Source organism: Silurus aristotelis, assembly GCF_946808225.1.
Source record: "Silurus aristotelis genome assembly, chromosome: 6".
NCBI classification, from domain to species: domain Eukaryota; kingdom Metazoa; phylum Chordata; class Actinopteri; order Siluriformes; family Siluridae; genus Silurus; species Silurus aristotelis.
The window spans coordinates 2465805-2481713 of record NC_139579.1 but is presented as its reverse complement, the minus strand read 5'-3'; the positions used below and the strand labels follow the sequence as shown (position 1 = coordinate 2481713).

Sequence of the window (15909 nt, the reverse complement as noted above, 5' to 3'; positions counted from 1 at the left end):
ACTTTGACCCGCCCTCTAGATCAACGTGCGTTCTGATTGGTCAAGATAAAAGGAATTCGAGATTTGATTGGAGGATTTTCACGTCGCTTAAAGACGCTCTGGGGAGGGTGTTTTTTTTGCCCTCATTCCTCTGAAATGACAGGCGGTGACGCAGCGTCCATTACAGTGCTGTATAAACAGTTATATATATATATAAATATATATCAATATATAAATATAATGTTTTTAAAATAAAGATTTTTGATTTTTTGTCGTTTGAAATTTTTAGTCTTCTGTAAATCACATTTAAAATAAAAAATAATAAAACATTGTCCAATCTGCACTTAAAAAAACAAAAAAAAACAACTAAATAAATAATTAAAAAAAAAAAAAAAAAAAAAAATCAGGCCTATTAATAATAAAAAAAAAAAAGTTATTTCTGCTACTTGTAAAAAGTTAACTTAATATATAAACTAATAAAATAAACAACCCGGCAAAAAAAATTGTAAGATGAATAAGTAAACCCAAGTAAAAATTGTCATATATATATATATATATATATATATATATATATATATATATATATATATATATATATATATATATATATATAAAAAAAAAAAAAAACAATAAAAAAAATTCTGTTTTTTGAATAATAAAAAAATTTCAATTAAAAAATCTTAATTAAAAATCACATTTTATTTAAGCTATTTTGTAAAGACATTAACTCTAAGTGATTTTATTTTAAAAAATAAAAATAAAAAAATCTGGCATTAATAAAACAAACAAACATTTATTTCCATTTCTTCTATGCAGTAGGTTTAATTTAAAAATAAAATGAACGACACCCACCTGCTCAAACAAACGGCAGCAACAAAGAAGTCGGATATGAAGATAAAAAGTGTTTTCTTTATTTTAACAAATGTTTTATTCGACAATACAGGGGTTTAACTCGACAGAAATATCAGGACTCGTCATCATCGTTACTATTATTCACAATTCACCTACTGAATCTGGGGCTTGTATTATTTGCACACGTCTACTACCGATTGATGACAATTTAAAAAAATGTGTCCGAAAGACGGTAATAGAAATAAAAGCAGCTAAAATAATTGTAAAAAAAATAACAGACGTGTCCTGTATTATAGAGCACCTGACTTCACCAGGTGTCCTTTTCATACAAAGAGTAAATTTGGTGTCAATGTTTTTAAAGCGGAGTCGCTCTACTCGAATGAAGCTCCAGCAGAAAGATCTGGACCACAGACCATTTTTTTGGGTGCTTTGTGCTCATTCTTTCCAAATGAAGAAAAAAAGAAAAAGAACGAAATTTTGGGTTTCTGATTTTCATGCTGGCACTTTACCTTTGTGTGTGTGTGTGTGTGTGTGTGTGTGTGTGTGTGTGTGTGTGTGTGTGTGTGTGAGAGTGAAATCATTTATATACAAAAGAGCAGGAACTGCGAAATTGGAAGAGCATCAGCACGCTATACAACAGCAGTCAGGATTAACTGAGCGGGAGAACAGGGGTGAGATAAGAGTGAGAGAAAGAGAGAAAGAAAGAAACGAGAGAGCGAGGAAAAAAAAAAAGGCTGCGAAGTTCCTGCGTTTTAGACGAAGCCTCCTGTCTGTTGCTGGAAAACGTCAATTGTGTCTTCATCCTCCATTTCCAACTGTGAGAAGCAAAGAGAGGAGAGAGGGAGGGAGAGAGAGAAACATAAGTGAGCATCATATATGGCTATGGGCAACTTTTTGACTTTCATATGCGAGATATTTCACACTTGAAAGCTTCAGACAGGTTTAATGATGCAAAACTGGATGTCGTTATCCAAAAAAGGTGCTTCGACTTCACACTGCTGGGGTTTGAGATGGAAGGGGGAAAAAATTGCCAATGACTGAAACATTATCGGGGGAAGGGAGTGTGTGGGAGTGTGTGGGAGTGTGTGGGGGTACAAAGGGAGGCGATTATATAATAATACACTACAGCGTTTTCCTTACTCGCTCTGACACGACAGCGTTTCTACACTAACTGCTCATTCAGAGGGACTCGGATGAAGGTGTGGTGCGGTGCGGTGACGTCTTCAGTAAGGAGCGGTTTATTTTAGTTAAGGAAGGAGTCTCCAGTGTAAACTTAAAAAAATAAATAGAAATAAAAGAGAGGCTGGTGAGGGAATCACTGTTACAAATGTAACAATAAATGGATAAAAAGTACGACGTGTCTCCTGAGTGATTAATTTTTTTTGCTGAGGCGATTCGGGACGCAGCTGCAGCTACCGAAAATTAATTAACGCCTTCTGACCGATCAGATCGAATTTTTCTTTGTTTAAGAAGAAAAAAAAATTATGTTTCTACACCGTTTTCAATAAACCGCCGTAAGTCCACCATAGTGTTTAATGTTTCTTTAATCAGTAAAAAAAACGTCACATTGCGCCTTAATATTCCATCAATCCTGAACGACTTTCCAGCTCGCATTTCCTCGTTCCTCATTATATTTGTATGATGATCCAGCTCGATTAAGAGGCAGCGTGATGGCAGGCTGTAATGGTGCGTAATGGTCTGGGCTGCGTTTTCCGGCTTTAACGATCAATTGATCTTGTTTTTTGTCGATCGGGACACAATGGCCGTCTTCTCTGTGTTGTTAAAATGAAAGGAAATGAGCCTCCACTTAATACCTACCCATCTGCATGAAATATGCATTTACATCTGAGCAGCTGACACAGGCTTTTTGTTAAACGCGTGCACACGTTCAGCAGAGTCCCGAGGGACGGGCCGAGGGTTCGAACAAAGCTGCCATATGCGGGGTCCAAATGTCAGAGCGTGTCAGCGAGCCGTTTTATTTAGTAACAAGCTACAAAACGTGTATTCTGATAATGCAGCTTACAGAAAGGGTTAAACGATATAACAAGATACAGATCATTTCTACAATATACGTTATGTGCTATAGTGAAATATGTAAATTGCCAACAAAAAAGCTATTAAGCTATTAAGTGGGCGGGGTGAATTGTGAATAGGGGGCGGAGTCGGGGTGACAAGTGAGTGAATAAGCGCTTTATTTATTCTCTGTGGGTCTTTAAATAATTTTTCATTAATTCGCTGAAAAGCTGTGAAAATGGTGGGACACTTTAATATTGTTATTAATGTATAAAATGCTTTAAAACAAAGAAGTAATGTATTTAATCGACAGACTGATGTGGTACAAAAGATTGAATGACACTCGTATTTCTTAATTTATTTCAGTTTATTATTGATCAGTATATATACACATTTGTTTTTCCCAGTCCTAAATAATGTACTTAAGACTTTTCAGACCCTGACATGACACCGCCTAATAGCCCCGATCTTCCACACATCCACTGAAAGATGCACTTAACCCACCCGGAAGGTCAATATCGGAAATCATATATTCAAACGCCTGCGGTGATTTGAGCGGAAGGAAAATGTCATTATGAGGTAAATTCAGCAGGGTTACGCACGGAGAGTTCGAAAATAATCGGGTTTTTGCCAACGATACAATCGATACAGACTTAAAGGTGATCACTGGGTGTTTTGAATTGATAAGTAATCAAATTTCTCGCTATATGAACTTTAGTGAAGTAGAACATGGTGGAAAATTTCAACTTCCTCTTCGTCTACTAATCTGATTATTGGGTTCTAATCTGCTATTAGTTTTATTTCAGTATACGGTGCTATAGTGTGCTGTTTACATCACATTACATCAAATCCTCCAGTATTTCAATAGATCAGATTATAATCGTATTATTGAATACATCAAATCCTTCAGTATTTGAATAAATCGGATTATATTCAGATTATTGAATACATCAAATCCTCCAGTATTTAAATAAATCAGATTATATTCAGATTATTGAATACATCAAATGCTCCTTAACTGAATGGAATAAAAATCTAATTACCAGCCCACATGTAAAATTCAAACATGCACTCGGACCCCTTTAGATGGGACTGTAACTGTATTCCTGAGGTCACAGGTCATGTGACTTAGGGTCATACCTGTGCAGGTGTGTCGGTCTCATTAATGGGCTGTCCGTCAAACCGGAATCGGATTTGCCTCATCGTCAGTCCCTAAAAACAGAATGAGATAGAAAGAAAAAATATCAGTTTAGCACTTTACACACACACACACACACACACACACACACACACACACACACACACACACACACACACAATTCCAAGAGAGGTCAGCACTCCCCCACTGCTGATTAGCTTGGGCTGGGGAAAAAAATCAATATTACATTTACACTAGACATTTCCAGATGATCCAGAGATACACTGTTTACCTTCTCAATCCAAACACCGTTCTGCCCCTCATCTCCACCCCTTCATCCTGTTAAACCCCTCATCGCACAATACTCGCAGATCTCTTGAAGATCACGTCTCACGATAGAGCTGGGAGATCCCACAATACCAATAATGATAACGTGATCAGATACATCACATGATAATGTTACAGGTTTCTTCATAGGAGTTAAACCGCGTCCGAAACATTTACTCCGCTGCTATTAAAGAAATTGATCGAGGATCCATTACGTATTCGCAACTAAACCGTAAAGCCCCAGGATCCATACTTTCTGGTTGCCTAGCAACAGCGCTCCCCACACGTTTTAGCGGCTTCAACAGCTACATCTTTTGTGAAGCGCCAGTTTTTTACTTTCACCCAAACGTTGAATGACGTGTCCGACGTTCCTCTTTCTTCGTCGCTCAAAATGTACGTTGGTACGAAGGAGGATCGAATCTCCATATACGTGCCTTCGTATTAAAATCACGAACACTTTTGTTCTCTCTGGCAAGACAACAGATATGCAGAGTCATCTTTTTTGTTTCATGCCGTGTCCGGCCTCTGAGCCATGCAATTCATTTATGAGATAAGGAGCTGTGGACTGGCCAGAAACCTCAAGTGTCCTCTTACTCGAGTTTGCTCTTGTGGACTTTCCCTGGATTTAATCGGCGCCTGCACTAATCGTGCGCTCGGTGTGGGAACAGTGACGCGTGTTTGAACATGGTTTATGGTTTCATTTACTCAGCTTTGGGACAAGTGCCTGGTTCCCCCTCTGTTCTCCTCAGCGGGTGGAGATTTACTGCATGTTCTTGAAATCAATAAAAGTCACAGGATGGAAAGACTTCAAAAATAATATAGATTTGTTTTGTCAGTCTGAGATTCGAGTCAGAGTTTCTTTTATTCTGGTTATTATTTAGTTTGTAGTTACGTTTTTCAGATTAGAATTGATGCGTCTTCAAAAAAACAACTATTGTTCATGTTATGACTGTGATATTACTATGTTACGACTACATAATAAGTACGATATGACTGTTATAACTATGATATGATTATGTAATGACTACGTTATGAGTATGATATGACAACTATATTATTAATATATGACTATGATATGACTACGTAATGACTACGTATTGACTAGGTTATAAGTACGATATGACTGTTATAACTATGATGTGTTAATGATATAAATACATTATGACTATGATATGACTGTTAGGATTCTGTAATGACTATGTTATGAGTATGATATGACTTATAACAATGATCTGATTATAATGACTGTTATAGTTTATGACATAACATGACTATGTTATGACTATGATATGATCATGTCATGACTTTGATATGATCATGTTATGACTATGATATGACTATGTTATGACTATTATAACTATGATATGATCATGTTATGACTATGATATGATCATGTTATGACTATGTTATGAGTACGATATGAGTGTTAAAACTATGATATGAATATGGTATGACTATGTTATGACTACGTTATGAGTACGATATGAGTGTTAAAACTATGATACAACTATGTTATGATTATGATAACTACATATTGATAGGGTGTCTAGAATGTCTTTTAGCAAATGTCACATTATACCAACTGTATTATATCACTTAAGGATCACCACATTTCGAATGCCAAATAATAGTTCAGTAAAACTTATAGTAGCGAGAACAGAGAAGAAAAATCCCTTTTACAGAACATGCTATATATACCAACTATTCAAGCTACTAGAAATACAGCATGAAAAATCAGTGGCCGCCAATGAAATACATGGTCCTTAGTTTTCAATTCTTTTATTCATTCTGTGTCAAATTTAATTAAAAATCCCTATTTTTAGTGATAGATGTGTCGTATCAAACAGGGAGTAGAGACACCGCCATCAGCGATCCTTCATCTTGTATTTTCTAAAGAGGTCACCGCGTGACCAATCCATATCCTACGACTTGCTTGTCTTGTCGAGATACGAATTCGCAGGTCAGAGTTCGCCAAACCTCAATGCGCCGAGCTAACGTTTTTGGGAGACGCACGTATCCAGGGCGACTTACATTTATCGCATTCATACAACTAAACTGAATACGTTGAACAGGAGTCAATGGAGCAGAATGTGTACTGTGAGTGCGGTTGAACACGTTCCAGATATCATATTGAGATTATTTTTGTGAAAGTGTTGAAAAGTGTGTGATTATACAAAATGTTACAGAAGATATTCCAATACACATCGTAACCCTCTGTCCTTAACTCTTTTATAAATCCCAGTGGATTGATAAACCACATCAACCTAAAATACATCCTGACAATCAGAAGGAACTAATTTACTACTTCAATAAAAGGATGCATGTGTGGGATATTGGGTTGTGTGATAAAAGTGAGGAAACCACAAGATCGGATTTAAAACCGGCATGAAATCAGATCTATATTGTGCCTTTGATGTACACTGGTTAAGGGTTCAATCATGTTTGCGATCATTTCCGATTGATTCGTGTGTGTGTTGTCACTCACCTGTCTCTCGCAGTAAGCCTTCATGAGTTTGCTGAGCGGCGTGTGCCTCTTTATCTTAAACTGAACCACTGAGCCGTCCTGTCCCGCCACCTTGAGGTTGATGTGATCATTGTTCTCGGTTTTCACGCCCTCCTACACACACACACACACACACACACACACACACACACACACACACACACACACACACACACCTAATCAGTGTCTCTTGTTCGGAGTTCAATCCCACAGATTTTCATTCCAGGCTTTAGCTCCGCCTACTTTCAGAGGAAAACACGGTTTGATTTGATTGACGGTGCAGTCCAACAACAGAAAAACCCTTTCAAACACCTGCTCTGTTTTTTTTTTACCCACTAGCATCTTAATGCATCCGCAAAGCCAACAGCGATCAGGTTGCTCAACACACAGCACTGAACTGTACACAACACACACACTCACTCAACTGTGTGTTACTGAACTGTACAACCTGAACACACACTCATTACTCATCTCAATTCATTTCACCACTATTATATAATTATATTTAATCAATCTGTTTACATGTTGTTTTGTGCCTCTTGATTGCTGCTCTTGCACAACATTGTGTTTATGTTTACAAATACACTTAAATAAAGTTCTCTCTTTTGCACATTGTCTTGTGTTGTCTGTCTGCACTGTTTAAACTCGGTTGCACACGAGACACTTTCTGTGGCGAGGAGACTTACTTCAGTCCTTTGCTCTGTGTTCTGTTATGTAGCTGTTATTGTTTGTAAGTGCACTTTTCCATTTTTTGAGTCTGATTCAGCAGAAGACCGGAGATTATTATAACAGCACAGAGGAGAATAAATCAGGAAAAGACTCTTCAACAAGGAACTGTTTTAACTGGGAACTCCTTAAACACATTTAGGATTAACTGGAAACACATTTAAGACAAACTGCTAACACCTTAATCTGCTTTAGGACAATTTGGGAACACCTTAAACTGCTTTAGGACAAACTGGGAACACCTTAAACTGCTTTAGGACCAACTGGGAACACCTTAAACTGCTTTAGGACAAATGGAGAACACGTTAAACTGCTTTAGGACCAACTGGGACTCCTTAAACTGCTTTAGGACAAACTGGGAACACCTTAAACTGCTTTAGGACAAACTGGGAACAGTTTAAACTGCTTTAGGACAAACTGGGACTCCTTAAACTGCTTTAGGACAAATTGGGATCACCTTAAACTGCTTTAGGACAAACTGGGAACACCTTAAACTGCTTTAGGACAAACTGGGAACACCTTAAACTGCTTTAGGATAAACTGGGAACACATTAAACTGTTTTAGGATAAACTGGGAACACCTTAAACTGTTTTAGGACAAAGTGGAAACACCTTAAACTGTTTTAGGACAAAGTGGAAACACCTTAAACTTCTTTAGGACAAACTGGGATCACCTTAAACTGCTTTAGGACAAACTGGGATCACCTTAAACTGCTTTAGGACAAACTGGTAACACCTTAAACTGCTTTAGGACAAACTGGGAACACCTTAAACTGCTTTAGGACAAACTGGGAACACCTTAAACTGCTTTAGGACAAACTGGGACTCCTTAAACTGCTTTAGGACAAACTGGGATCACCTTAAACTGCTTTAGGACAAACTGGGATCACCTTAAACTGCTTTAGGACAAACTGGGAACACTTTAAACTGCTTTAGGACAAACTGGGAACACCTTAAACTGCTTTAGGACAAACTGGGAACACCTTAAACTGCTTTAGGACAAACTGGGACTCCTTAAACTGCTTTAGGACAAACTGGGACTCCTTAAACTGCTTTAGGACAATCTGGTAATGCCTTAAACTGCTTTAGGACAAACTGAGAACACGTTAAACTGCTTTAGGACAAACTGGGGAACACCTCATCTGCTTTAGGACAAACTGGGGAACACCTTATCTGCTTTAGGACAAACTGTTAACGCTTTAAACTGCTTTAGGACAAACTGGGATCACCTTAAACTGCTTTAGGACAAATGGGGAACACATTAAACTACTTTAGGACAAATTGGAGACAACTTGAACACCTTTAGAATGAACTGAAGACTCCTTACATTATTCACATCATCACGACCTGATCTCACTAAAGCTCTTGTAGCTGAGTGATCACTGATCCCCACAGATACACCTCCAAAACATGGTGAAAAGACTTTTATAAATATAATATTTAATATATATATTAAACAATATTTTGTAATACTTTAATCACTTTAGTTGCTGATGCTAAACCATCTTGTAAAATATTAGCTAGCAACATATTAGCCAACATCCAGTTTTATGCTAACACAAAGTAAACAAGAAAGAGGTTAATAAAGTTCATTTTCATTGTCGCGGTTTTTAACTTGTCCCTGAGTACATTTCATCATTATTCATCTGTAGTAAACGTTGTTTGAACCTCATTTTAGTGAAATGAAACAGTATATAAAGACGTCCTCAGACTAGCCGAGCTTTTCTCGCTAGCTGTGGGTAATGATGGCGGCCGAGCCAAAAGCGCGTGCACATCTCTTCCGGTGCCGAGCAGCAGCTGCAGCAGTTCCAGTGTTTATCCACTAAGCGGAATATTCTCTTTTTATCTCCGCATTATTATTATTTATTTATTTTAACGTTTTATTAGATTGTAGACGAGCCGTACAGCGGTATAATCTTTATATATATGTGTATATATGTATATATGTAAATGTATATGTATATGTATATATGTATATAATTATTTTATTATTATTCAGTAAGGCTCACCTTGGGTTTCTCGTCTGCCATGGTTATTGTATAAGCGCTGCCCTTTTACGCCGCCACACACACGAGGAAAAAAAAAAAACAAAAAACAAAAAAAAAAACGACTACGCGGGGACGCGCACGTCCGCGCTCCCGCCTTTAAAAACCGGCCGCGACGTGCGCGTCCACGACTCCTGCGCTCGTGCACGCCGAGCATAGCTGATTGGCCAAGGGAGTGAGAGAAGGCGGGGGAGGGGAAGACGACGACGACGACGAGGGATGGGGGAGGGGGCAGACGCGGACGCGGACGCGGACGCGCAGGAATGGGGCGGCTGTGCTCGCGAGCGTGCACGCGCGCGCCCAAACGACTGAAATACGGCGTTTCCTTTCTTTTTATTTAAATTTTTATTTAATTACTATTATTATTATTATTATTATTATTACTACAAATTAATCATCAAGTATAAGTATGCATAAAAAAATCGACATAGTTCGTTAAAAAAAAATTATATTGGTTAATTGATTATAAAAAAGGGGGACTTTTTAAAGTGGTAACCATGACAACTGAGCATGGCGCCGTCTGTCCCTCATTCATTCACTCACACATTGTGTTGCTCGGACGCCATTTTTGTTTCAGTGATTAGATTTCGGTCCTTCTCAATGTTTTCATCGTTATTTATTTAAATACGGCTCATATAAATCATTCCGTAGCTTCAAAATAACACGGAATTCGTGAAAAAAGTTTTCAACATGTTTCATTTTTCAGCTTGGAATCACATTAAAGTGAAGAAATCCATCTGTATCATCAAAACACCTCAATAAACACGAATCCACATTTATGATTTTTTATAGCTAAATCAAACATAGTATTTATCCCTGAATCGACCCCTTAATTTATAATTTCTTAATGCGTTTTCTGAACTTTATGATGATGATTGTTATATTTAGTTTTACTCAGGCGCTCTGACTGTCCGCCTTTACAAACGTCACTTCCGGGGTCCTAACAGCGAGTAGCCTGAACGAGGCGCTAAAATCTTGAAGCTTGTGAAGTTAGCTTTACAGCTAATTCTGCTTAAAATATCATTTATTTAAAAAAATATCCGGATTTATTGGGATTTTATTTAATTTTTTTCTGTAAATGGAGGAATTAGATGTGGAGCCGACAACAACGGTAAATAGAGTGAAAAATATTCCAGATAATGACAGTTATAATCTAATTGTGTAATAATAATAATAATAATAATAAATACTATATTATACCTAATTATAAATTTAATAAAATGCATTGGAATTCAATTTATTTATTATAAAATTAGATTCGTTGTGGCGTTATAACACCATACAGAGTATTTATAATACATTAATTAAAAGTTTATATATATATATATATATATATATATATATATATATATAATTTATTCCTGCTGTCATTTTCTTCTTTGTATGTATTATGTGTTTAAAAGTATGTGCAAAGTCTTTCCACTTGGTTCCTGGGGCATATCTGTGGTGGTAGGGGTTCAGAGATCCCTCCAGTTAAAGATCTAGATCTCTCCAGTTCATCCTAAAGGTGTTCACTGGGATTGAGGAGGTCTGAGCTCTGTGCCAGACCCTCAAGTTCTTCCAGTCCAACCTTCATGACCGGTGGAGGTGTAATAATGAAGCAGGCTTCAGGCTTGAACCTCTTAGTTTCACGTCATGAGCTCCAATGTTTTGCGAAGTGTATACACTTGATTTTGGGGGTGTGGCTATAGGGATTGTTAATCATTCAGAAATATGAGGTGGTATCAAAAATGTTCCACTTTGTTTACAAGAAAGTAGTTTATTCATCTACGTTCACACGCCATCACCTTTAAAATAGTAAAATCGCGTGGATCGTTCTCCGGCTATCATCATGCACGAGTTGCTGAATGGTTCCGTCATCTTGAGCCCGCTTGTGGTCCGAATAGCACCAGTTAGCACCGCTAGTCCTTTTGCTATCACCCCATACAAGCATTAGTGAGATCAGGTTGTGAATGATGTGAAGAGGCTCCACTTCATCCCAACGATTTGTAATGCTGGAGTGTACAGAGACCTCCTGTACAAAATGTGCTACCAGTTTAGGGGAAGAACCAAATACAGGCGTTGTGGTCAGGGGGGGCACATACTTTTGGGCATATAGTGTGTGTATAGAATTATTGATGGGGATTATTTCTTCAATAATAAAATTGCTGTAGAATTAAAACAGAATCAAATAAAATATTTACTTTATAGTATTGTGTGTGTGTGTGTGTGTGTGTGTGTGTGTGTGTGTGTGCGTGCGCACTCTCATAGCTAATCCCAGGCGCAGGTTTTAAACAGAAACATCTGGGCTTTGAGTGGGGTCCAGGAGACCTGCTGATGTACGAGACCAACTTCAAATTACAAGGTAGCAAACCCTGGTGGTGTGTGTGTGTGTGTGTGTGTGTGTGTGTGTGTGTGTGTGTGTGTGTGTGTGTGTGTGTGTGTCACATGGTATGTTTGTGGATCATTGGCCCATAACTGTCTTTACGCACACATACACAGGTCCCGGCTCTGGAGGCTCTGATCGTCCTTTCATCTTCTGGTTGCGCAGAGACGAGGACATCTATTCGCCCATCCTGCGTAAGCTCTTCAACGAGTCTCATCACATTTTCGTCGGGCTGCAGAACATTAAAGATGACGTTCCGAGCAAAAACAAGAAAGCACAGTAAGGAGAAACAGATTTACACCCGCGTGCACGACACAACTAGCCATTATTTCATGAATATTTTGGAGTAATGAAAGTTGAGGTAGAATGTATGTTTTTGGCAGAAAAATGGTTTATGGGTTTATGTTGTCTGTCTCTGATTGGTCAGGTGGCATTAATTCATTTCCTTTAAGGGTAAGGAATAAAATAGCTTGTGGTTATGAAGAGTTTTACATTCAAGTGTCCATCGATGAACCTCAACAATGATGGAAGTGTAATGAATGAACATTTGGTTGCACCCACATGAGGCCGGTTTTCTCGTTTCGTTCTCATTAGTTTTTGAAGAACAATCTCATTCCTTCTTCATCACCGCATTACCGCTTTAAACCTGTTTTGAGAACCTGTTTTAGATGAATTGAAGGAAGGAGTCTCCAGTGTCAGCACTTTGTATTTCAGTAGTAAAGCAGCAAGTTTAAGTCTTTGCTCTGTTTGTGTCTCTGCAGGTTTGTGAGCATCAGTAAGAACTACAGGTCTGTAATACGAGCCTGTATGGAAGAACTGCAGCAGGTCGCAGGTAAGTGTGTGTAAATGTGTGTGTGTTTGTGTGTTGTTGTTGACCAACGTTAATGTGTGTGTTGCTCTTTTTTTTTTTTTCTTCTCTCTACAGTATCGACTACAGACACACAGTACAGTAACCAGGTACTGATTCACACTCGTACACAGTAACTATTAGTAAATCTACAAATATATATATATAATTAGAATGATAGAAATCTAGAATAATAATATTGTATATATTGAAAAGTCGTAGGGATTAACGTGTGCGTCTGTGTATATATTCAGGTGTCCATTCTCTTAGCGATCGAGCTGATATGGAATCTGTGCGAAGTGCTTTTCATCGACGCAGCCCCGGGTAAAGTCGCCTCCAATGACTCACATGCACACAATTACCTCACACTTTGTACCCACACTGTGAGTATGGACCTTTCTAAGAGCACGGTTCACCTCAGTGAGGTTTTACAGCAGCCTGTAAAACACACACACTATTGTACACTCGAATGTTATTGAAATGCGTTGGTGTTTTTGCGTTTAGCCGGCTCTCTGCTGCTGCACCTGCTGGACTGGGTGCGTTTACACAAAGCTGACGTGGATGAAAAGGCGCGCGAGGTCCTGCAGAGCGAAAGCCCCGCACGTCATCACGCTTACTGGGACGTGGTACTGTGACTTTTCATTCTCCATTAGCCAGTTTAAACAAAACCTGACGCACAGTATTAACTCTCTCTCTCTTCCTATGTGTGTGTGTGTAGGTGATTAGTTTTGTCCTGCAGGGACGCATGGACGAGGCTCGACAGGTTCTGCAGAAACAGGCGTCTCTCCAGCCGGCATCCAGAGCCACGTATCAGCTCATGGACAGCCTGCTGCACAAAATGCCAGTGTTTAACGTGAGGACTGCAGTTATACCCATATAGAATTTACATTCATACGTTTCCTCCAAATATCAGCACATTAACACAAATACACTGAATGTACAGCAGATGGTGACGTGTGAAACCGATCCTGCTGCTGATGCAATGCTGGTTATTTAAATTGGTGTGTGTGTGTGTGTGTGTGTGTGTGTGTGTGTGTGTGTGTGTGTGTGTGTGTGTGTGTGTGTGTGTGTAGCCCGGCAGCACTCAGACCCTCACAGAGTTTGATGTGAAGTGGAGGCACTGGCACGAAGAGTGCGACCGATGTCTCCAGGACAACTCCTTCGCCAGCAGCCGTCAGCTGGAGACCATCTGCAAGGCGAGGCCTTGTCCTACCTTCATAATAATAATAATAAATATAGCTGATTACCAGGGTTCAAGCACTGAAGGCAGGAAGCTCATAAGAATGGACATTGGACAGAGACACTGCATGCCAATGTTCAGGTCGATTGGATGAACAGTTGTCTAGTTATAGCCATTTTTATGTTTTATAGCACCACCTAGAGGTCATGCTCCACATTTTTTTTTTTATTTGACCAAAGATTGAGCTCATATTTTTTACGATTTGGTGACTCTTTGTGAGGTTGAGTCAAAAGTTGTTGCGGTTTTTTTGTTTGTTTGTTTGTTTAATTATTGATATTTACTGTCTAGCTAACATGTCTGCACTGGATTGTTTTCGATCAGGCGTAAAAACCTTGGACTAGTTTGTAAAAGTAGGTTTTTATCATAATTGAGAATAATTTATGAACCATTTGATTGGCAGCAGTGGTCCTTGAGGCGAAGTTGTTCAGCATGAGGAGGTCTATCAAATGATATGAAGATTGAGTGCATGTTTGTAAAACCGTGCAATATACAATCATTTATACACTTGAAAAACACAATATCGCCCCCAAGTGGCAGATTTCTGTTAAAATCTTTACACACCTTTAGGGCCATTGGACGAATAATAATAAAAATAATCCCTACAATTGCAAAAGGATTTCTGAGCTTGAACCAGTAATAATTCATAATAAGTTCATTTGAAATATATCAAGTTTTTTTAGACTGTTTAGAGATTTTAATAAACGATTCGCTGCGTGTGTTCAGGTTCTGGTTGGTGATGAGGACGCTCTGTTGGAACAGAAAGAGCTGCTGGGAACCTGGTACCATTTACTGATCAGCCGACTTCTGTTCTCTCATCCTACTGTTAAACCTGCTGAGCTGCACTACTACGCTCAGGTACACACACATGCACACGCACGTATTTATATACACGCTTTCCAGTTCATTCATAGGGCTACATCAAGTGAAGGTAACATTTTGTGCAGCTGCGTCCAAAGACGTCCGATACAATTGTGTCCTCCAACTTTGTGCTAACACATTAACATGTGGCTGTAAAAATTGGGTGTCCGAATACTTTTGGCAATGTGGTGTATATTAAACATTAGATGTTGGTTGAGTAAAAATTCTGCATGTGGGAACATTACAATTCCTCCTGTTTCTATAAATCAGTGCTGTATTTCTCTGTGTGTGTGTGTGTGTGTGTGTGTGTGTGTGTGTGTGTGTGTGTGTGTGTGTGTGTGTGTGTGTGTGTGTGTGTGTGTTTAGTCGAGTATGGACATGTTCCTGGAGTCTCACAGTGTTCCAGAACCACTGGACAGCATCTTACTGGCTGCATTTGAGTTCGACCTTCACCAAGTTATTAAAGACTGCAGGTGAGACGTCAGACACACTGAACTCAACACACTCATCTCTCTCTCATCTCTCTCTCTCATCCCTCTCTCTCATCCCTCTCTCATCTCTCTCATGCCTGTTTTTCACTCTTTCAACCTTTTTTCCAGCTCCGTATTAATACATATTTGTGCAATATGTTAATTGTGTGTGTGTGTGTGTGTGTGTGTGTGTGTGTGTGTGTGTGTGTGTGTGTGTGTGTGTGTGTGTGTACTGATCTGCAGCATTGCCCTGAATAACTGGTGGTTTGTGGCTCATCTGACTGACCTGCTGGATCACTGTAAACTCCTGCAGTCACACAACCTCCAGTAAGATCTGAGCTGTTTTTATTTTTGTTTTCTTTTTTTATTTATATTTTTTTGTTTTACACTAGATAGTTAAGCACTTTGCATAGTTTTATTCGTATAAAACGGTAATAAAGAATGTAAACGTTTGTGTTATAAGTTCTTGTGATTGTAAACCAGGGGCGAATGTGACAAAGTTAAAACTCCCTGAGATGATAAATGGATGAAAGTTGGAAGTTCTAT

At 38.7% G+C, this 15909-nt stretch overlaps 2 protein-coding genes across 3 annotated transcripts in view; one reads left to right on the top strand and one right to left on the bottom strand.

The window, feature by feature from the left end:
• Positions 1-868: 868 nt before the first annotated feature.
• sumo2b (small ubiquitin like modifier 2b) lies at positions 869-9700 on the bottom strand. The gene is made up of 4 exons (XM_083543440.1): positions 9548-9700; positions 6795-6926; positions 3985-4056; positions 869-1646 (listed from the first exon to the last, which is right to left on the bottom strand). The coding sequence occupies exons 1-4, from the start codon at positions 9566-9568 to the stop codon at positions 1584-1586; spliced, it is 288 nt and encodes a 95-aa protein (XP_083399566.1). The 5' UTR covers positions 9569-9700; the 3' UTR covers positions 869-1583.
• A 799-nt stretch (positions 9701-10499) lies between these two features.
• Positions 10500-15909, top strand: part of nup85 (nucleoporin 85) — a 22099-nt gene continuing 16689 nt past the window's right edge. For both annotated transcript variants that reach the window (XM_083543433.1, XM_083543434.1), the window contains exons 1-12: positions 10500-10694; positions 11834-11927; positions 12065-12227; positions 12710-12780; positions 12874-12905; positions 13050-13119; positions 13300-13421; positions 13514-13648; positions 13869-13991; positions 14759-14890; positions 15260-15366; positions 15607-15690. In XM_083543433.1, the coding sequence (XP_083399559.1) occupies positions 10662-10694; positions 11834-11927; positions 12065-12227; positions 12710-12780; positions 12874-12905; positions 13050-13119; positions 13300-13421; positions 13514-13648; positions 13869-13991; positions 14759-14890; positions 15260-15366; positions 15607-15690 (1166 nt within the window). In that variant the 5' untranslated portion in view covers positions 10500-10661. The remainder of the gene's footprint in view (positions 10695-11833; positions 11928-12064; positions 12228-12709; positions 12781-12873; positions 12906-13049; positions 13120-13299; positions 13422-13513; positions 13649-13868; positions 13992-14758; positions 14891-15259; positions 15367-15606; positions 15691-15909) is intronic.